General features: G+C 29.4%; 1 protein-coding gene across 1 annotated transcript; it reads right to left on the bottom strand.

The window, feature by feature from the left end:
* Positions 1-342: 342 nt before the first annotated feature.
* Positions 343-2,840, bottom strand: LOC143236376 (juvenile hormone acid O-methyltransferase-like). Its single transcript, XM_076474641.1, has 2 exons — positions 2,554-2,840; positions 343-538 (listed from the first exon to the last, which is right to left on the bottom strand). Exons 1-2 carry the CDS (start codon positions 2,838-2,840, stop codon positions 373-375), a joined length of 453 nt encoding a protein of 150 aa, XP_076330756.1. The 3' UTR covers positions 343-372.
* Between the last annotated feature and the right edge of the window lie 4,573 nt (positions 2,841-7,413).

Genomic DNA, 7,413 nt, shown 5'->3' with positions numbered 1-7,413 from the left:
ATACCTTAAACTGTTGAAATTACCAAATAAATATATTTAATGAGTTCTAGGTTCGTATGTATGATTTGACAAATGTAACATTCTAACAAAAGTAAAATGATTTGAAGGAGTCATTGAAGCAATATACATTCGTGTTTATTGACCGGTGGCGAAGCGATAAGTTATAATGCTAAAACTTGGGTTTCGATACCCGTTTTGGGTAGAGCATGGAATTATGAGATTTGTCCTTGAAAATGATAAGCAAAAACTTTCAACTTTTGTTAAAATAAATGCATAATATACAGAATATATAATAACATCACAATAACTACCACAGCTGTAAATTCTTACGATAAAGTACTGTTTCCACTCTTCATTCTTAGACATCTCTAATCAAACAGAAAACAGTGGAGATGATGCTATTCCAAATGACAGAAAGTAGCCCCCTGGTTTTAGTATACCCCAAAGAACCTCAAGAAACTTTCTAATATCTTTGACATAGTGAAAAGAAAAGAAAGCGAATACTTTGTCAAACATTTTCGCCCATTGCTGAGGTGTCCTAAAAAGAAAAAGTACAATGTATTACATTTCTTCACAATGTTAACTAAACGTTTATTTTAAACTGCATTATTCATATATTTCCATTATTTTCAAATTGTCATCCCATTATACATCTTGAATTCATGGCATAACCCTGGTAAAACAATTGTCGTAAAGTTAACTTTATTTTAAAGACACAATATGTATCGGAGAAATGATTAAAGTTTCTGAAATTTTAAATGTACTAGTCATCCTTAATTTCGCCACATTAACTCCTATAATTTGGTCAACTATAGCACAGTTATATGAAAGTTTTACATCATAAGCATGATGATATTTAGACATAAGATTATTATATTCGTAAGATAACTGTGTAATTAGGTGCCTCAGCGTATTACAACGTTTATTTTATTAGGTCTAAGCTTCATTGTAACTACTTACTTAATGTATATGGTTACCTAAGTGCAGCTTAATTTAACAGTTTGATTTGTATTCATGGAAAGCTTATACTCGACATAACTTCATAAACTCATTCTTCAGTGCACTTTTTTATTTAATAGATTTTCTTTCCTTTACCGTTTTTCGATTAAATGGTTTCAAAAGTTTTTAATAACTCACAAACATCCACACACACACATATATATGTATCAGAAAACTGATCATTGCATTGTAATGTGGCGGAAAATCCTATTATTCACTGGTAAAAGAGTAGCCCAAGCGTCAGCGACGAGTTCTAAAGGCTAGCTGATTCTCCTCTAGTGTATCACTGCTAAATTGAGGACGGCTAGAGAAGACAGCATTCGTGTATCTTTTCACGAAAATTAAAAAGAAACAAACGACAAACCACATCATCAGGATGTACGGTTTCGAGACCGGTTATTACTGGTTTACTTTTAATGTGTTTATATTCCTAAAGCCTTTCAATTTAACAACTTTCTGCTACAAAATATTACACAGAAATGTTCGTGTAAATTATATTTGCATGAGTAATTAACAACAAGTATGTTTTTTCAACAGAAAATAGCTTAGCAAGGCCCCTTGACAACACAGTAACCTTAAGAGTTAAGCAAATGTGATGATATAAATTAATATAAATGTTTCGATTTTGATTATTGCCTCAATTTTCCTATAATATAAATTCGTTATGACGAGAAAACCTACTTGTATAGAAAAATATATATGTAAAAACGGCTGGTGAGGTTTGAGAAAAGTTTATGTAGAGAAGCAAACAACGTTAAACCTTCTTCCTTTTACGTATATATTTATGATAGAAATTATTCCAAGTTGTCACACTATAACAATTTCATATGTTAAGCTTTCTTGATATAACATTTTACACATTTATTAATTGTATATTGTCTAAAAAATACACATGCTGTTTCACTGAGTCCAGCTTGGCTTCATAAACAGACTTTCTTTACAACTGTACACAACCATGTGATATTAAAGATAAGAAATGAGAGAAAAAACTAAATAGCTATTATCAGTAAAAAAATACACTTTCTTTAAAGTTATGCATATATCGTTTAAAATGACTGGAATCATTAATCAAACAATTAGTTATGGAAACTGAATGTAAAAAATATTGGGTTGAGGAATAATTCGTGAGGGTTTTTTCAACTTAAAAAATATATTCATAAATGAAACGCTTTTGCAAAATATTTCATGTCATTTGGTAGATAATTTTTTGCTCTAATAGATGGTGTGTTTGATTTCATATGTCTTTAATTTTTGCTTTCATTTTAGCTCATTAAATGGAATGTCAAGTGGACAAAATCGAGCATTTTCGACACCATCTGCTTTTCGCATTTAATTTCTTGCAATTTCGTTTACAACAATGCATACTATATACCTAGGTATTACATGAAATAAAGTATCATAATAAATGTTTTGGGTGTAATGTGTTCATGCATTGTATAGTCTTGCATGTAATGCTTGAATGAAATTATTTAAAAACGCTCACGAATTATTCCTCAACCTAATACATCCAGTATATGGCTATTTATATATATATATATATACTTTTCTTCTTACTTTTGTGTTATATCTAAAACAAAGTATTGAATCCGTTTGTCACTGAATGTTTCTCTGGCGAATTCAACAAAAGCTGGCTGAATATCAACAGCAAAAAGTTTCGTTACGTTCAGACAGTGTGGTAAAAGTATATTTTTAGTGACGTCACCGGGACCACATCCAAAGTCTAAAACAAAGTCCCAGTTAGAACCGGTCAGCTTCGAGGCGTAATATGATAATTTTGAATTTACCCACTCTAAATCCTCTCTTTGTCTATTTAAACAATACTGGGCTAATTTCGAATTCATTCTAAGAAAGTAAATTTTCGTTGTATGAAAACATCATATTAATAATATATAAATCCCTCACTTCTAAGTTTCTTTTTTAAATCTTTAGCTCACATTAAAAACATTTTATACAAAATAAACTGTACCTTTTACTCGTCGTAGTCACAGAACATAAAAATCAATCATAAAGATAATTATGGTTGAAAAGAGGTATATTAAGTTAAAAAATATAACTAAAATTATATATGTAAAGTATAAATATTCTATTCTAAAGATCAATTTTTACGAGATAATTTTCGTTCTTGTTCATTTCAGCACAGTGTTTTGCGCATTTTCGAACACAGGATCAAGAAACTCTGGATCTGGTTTTGTAATTCCAGAAATTTAAGGCTAATCCATCCGAGGACCTCGAGGTTCAAATGTTTTTGTAAAATATGATGAATATTAATTAAGTTATTTTATGAAATTCTGCCACCTTATATTTTATTGTATTTTTACTAAATCGATTATCAATGTTCAAGAAATTTAGACTGCAAACGTAAGTAGAGTGCTTATTTTTGTACTTTCTTTTTAAATGTTTCTTGTGTAGATATTGTTAGAAAACTGTACAAACGTGATATTCAAATAACGAATTCTCTTTTTGTGTAGAAAAACACATTTTCACAGACAAATGAAAACAGTGTGATTAACCAGAGAAAGTACAAGTTTCTGAAATTAAAACAAAGACAGAATACACATGAAAAATGTAAGGACGTAGTATAACGATAATAACAGTGTTTGAATATTTATACAATTGTTGTATTATTTCTTAGCTTTCAAGACCCGACATTACAACAGATTAAAAGTAGTTAAATATAAAACAAGAAAGGCCTTTGGGTTATCCACGTATGTTGTGTTCGCATTTTAACGTCTCATATATTTTAAACTTATTCTGCATACAGCTCATGTAGTTTAGCAGGAGTCGATGGGTTTACTAACCCATTAAAAACCCGAGGTGAGTAAGCACATAAAATGCGTAGCATTTTCATGCTTTACGAGAAATATATATACATATACATTTACTCAGAATGAAGCCTTAAATGATAAAAACTGTGCTTAATACTCTTAAAGTTAAAGTATTTTAGCCTCGAATAATCCTATGTTAAATATTAAGGTTTGAGTTATCGATATAATCGTAAGTAACTTACATTGAATAAAATCTTATCTGTTAGTTACTTTAAAACTTTACTGCCCGATGTTTTTCATCACTCTCAATAAACACGGCGAACTTCGGTCCAAAGTCACGATATCTAATCTCCGACAAACAGTTTTTACCTTAGTAATCAGATATACCAGAAAAAAAATCGGGTTCCTTAATTAATATTTACATGTGTATATTGATAAGTGAACTTTTCAAACATTATTTATCATAAATGTAAATTAATATAGATGAAAAACATCATGTAATAACTGGTGCTCTAGGACAAAGTATATTAATTATTTTTTGCTCTACTGCGACGATATGCTTGCTGTATTAAGATAACTGTTTTTATATAAAAATATAGCTTTAATTTCTGCCAAATGAACTCATTCGTGTAAATACAGAAAAATTCGTATCATTCATTTATTTATTTCGTCCGTATATGATTTCATTATTCTTCACTCAATTGTTATCTGTTCTTTATCTGTGATTTACTTAGTTGTTGCAGGCTTATCAGTATTATAGGTAAATGGTGATTTTTATTCCTTCAAAATGTTATAGGACACATCCTCTTTAAATGTGTAAATGACGTTTATGATTTTTGTCTTTAGGTGGTTTTGTGTGTTGTACCTGATACCCTGTTATGTTGTGCTTCTCAATACTGTCCCGACTTTATATTGTTTGCATATACTCTCTATATCTTTTCAAAAAACTTTTGATATCGGAATATACACTATATTTGCAAACATTTTCTTTCTTATCTTTGGTGATCATCTTTTTCTTTTTCAAATTTTTGTGCTAGTCATTTTCAAGTAAAGGCGTGTAATGATGTATTTTTATCTTTCTTCTCGGTATCCTACATAATATGAATATAGTGGATTCTGAAAATTATTGAGAGAGTCAAGGATTTCTTTCTCTACTTGTTTTAGGGTAAAACCACATTTATCCCACATATTAGTTTACCTTAACTCAACTGAGATAAAATATGGACATAATTTGAATGAAAGGTGGTCCAATAATATTATCATCTATGATGTTCATGTTGTATGTATGACACTTGTTATTTTACACGAAGGGCAGTTTATTGCTCTCTGGCCATATACAAAAATTACAGAACTGTGAAATTAATGTTACAAAACCATATGATCGAAATCATTGTAAGGAAATATCATTCAAATAATCACCTTACTTATCGTTAAAGATCTTTTAATTATTATGTTTATGACTGTATCTGGAAAAACTAATTAGTTTAAATGTAGTTTTGAAATATACGAAAATAGAATTTCTTGTTTTTAGAGGAAAAAACAAAAGCATTACTTGGTTTAGACGAACAGTCGATATACCCCACCCTGTTATTATGAGTAACCACATGACGACTTGTATAATTTCTTAGAAACAGCGTTCTTGTATTGACGTCAAATGACGATAAGTGTTGCTATAATATTAGATTCTACGATAAGAAAAGTAAACAGTAAGTTGCACATTTCTTATAGTTAATTGTAGCAAAATAACAAGAATGAAAACATGTATAAAGAATTAACATGTGTCATATGTGAATATATACTTAAAAAGTTAGACAACACGTTCAATTATATTGAGAATTAAACGAGAAATCTCTCCAGGATGATAAAAGGATGTCAAGTAATTTGTTAGTTATAATATCTACCTTATTCTAATAATCTACAATACAGGTAAAAGTGATATATTGAATTATAATGGTTAGCTCAATTTCTTGTGTAAACAAAATGGCAAATATGTTAAGTGTGATATAGTAAATCTACAGAGATGGAAAAGACGTACGACAATATTATACACTCGCAAAGACATAAATTAAAGTATAAGTACAAACAGGAAATGGTATATTTTAAGTTTTCTAGCTTTTGTGGCTGTTGATTTCTAGCACAAAATCATGTGCACTTCTTCCATCAGTTTCATGAAATTTAGTCATTGCGAATCTACATAAAATGATTTTTAAAATATTTGAACAATTTCTGGTGCAAATTTACTAGAAAGTTGAGTTAGATTGATATCTTCATAACAGCAGTTTTTTGTTGTTTTTTTTATAGTAAAGCACGAAGTTGTACAATGAGTTATCTATTCTCTGTGTACAGCTGGATATCACAACTCCAATTCTAATGACATAAGTCTTCAGATATACACCTGAGCCAGTGGGTTTTGGGTATTGAAATTAAAAAATTTTGATTGTGCGTGGAAACAAGCATTTTAACAGACAAATGTAAACAGTTAATTAATGAAAGAAAATATAAAGATCGTAATTTCTATATGGACCAAGTAGAAATATAACAAATTAAGCATAAATCATCTATTATAAAACTGTAATGATAGTATTTGAACATTTATAAAATTGATAAGTTATTCCATAGCTTTAAGGTTTCGAGATAACAATAAATAAAGTCATTCAAAATAAAACAATAAATACTTCTTGTGTATCTGTGCATATTGTTTTCACATTTTTAGCGTCTAGTCGATTTTAACCACATTCTGCATATATATTCCGTAGTTAAGTTGTAAAATAAGTGGAGGTATAACTCGAAAAGAATATTGACAAACGCTTTTGTCAGATAACAGAGTGTGAAACTTCTAGATTCGTAACAAAGAAAAAGAATTATTCTATGTGCACAATACTTATAAAAGAAACTAAATTGTTACACAACGACAGTATAATTACATAGCAACAGACACTACAATTATATAATTAAAAATATTCCTTCATCTTCAAGAAGGAGTGATCAAAATTTGCACAAAAGCCTTAGATGATACGAACTGTGATTAATGGTCTTACAGATTTAGAATTGTAACATTTTATGATCTTAAGTTACATATTAAGATTTGCATAATAAGAGATAATCTTAATTTACTAACTTACTTTGTATAAAATATTATTTATTAATTACTTTAGAACTTCCCTGCCTGACACCTGTCATTCACACTCTGTAAACACGACAAATTTGAGAACAACGTTTTGATCATCTTAGGTCATTTTCAGATTAACAAAGAGACTTCACAATTCTCAGTTCCAAACTTTCTCTGTTAGCCTGAAGATGACATAAGAAGGTTCAAACGTTGTTATCTACTTTATTTTAATAAAATTCTTAAAACCCATAGGAGCCGTCTTCAAGGACACGATATCAAATCTCTAGCAGCCTAATTAACTTCACGTCTTGTTTCTTTCAGCTGTTTACATAAAATATCTAAATATCTGAAAGGTTCTTAATTAGATCATCAACTACTGATCTAAACCTAGTAAATATCTAGAAAAGAAATTATTAAACTATATGCCTGAATTGCTTGAGTGTCTGGATCATTTCCATATACATTGCTATTGTTCATATTATTATATAGACTATTCTATCGTGATAAACTATTGCAGTTAGGTTTATGCAATACTTGTTT

This window comes from Tachypleus tridentatus, chromosome 13, assembly GCF_004210375.1.
Source record: "Tachypleus tridentatus isolate NWPU-2018 chromosome 13, ASM421037v1, whole genome shotgun sequence".
NCBI classification, from domain to species: Eukaryota; Metazoa; Arthropoda; class Merostomata; order Xiphosura; family Limulidae; genus Tachypleus; species Tachypleus tridentatus.
Note: the sequence above shows the minus strand (reverse complement) of the source record. Positions and strands in the feature narration are given on the sequence as shown.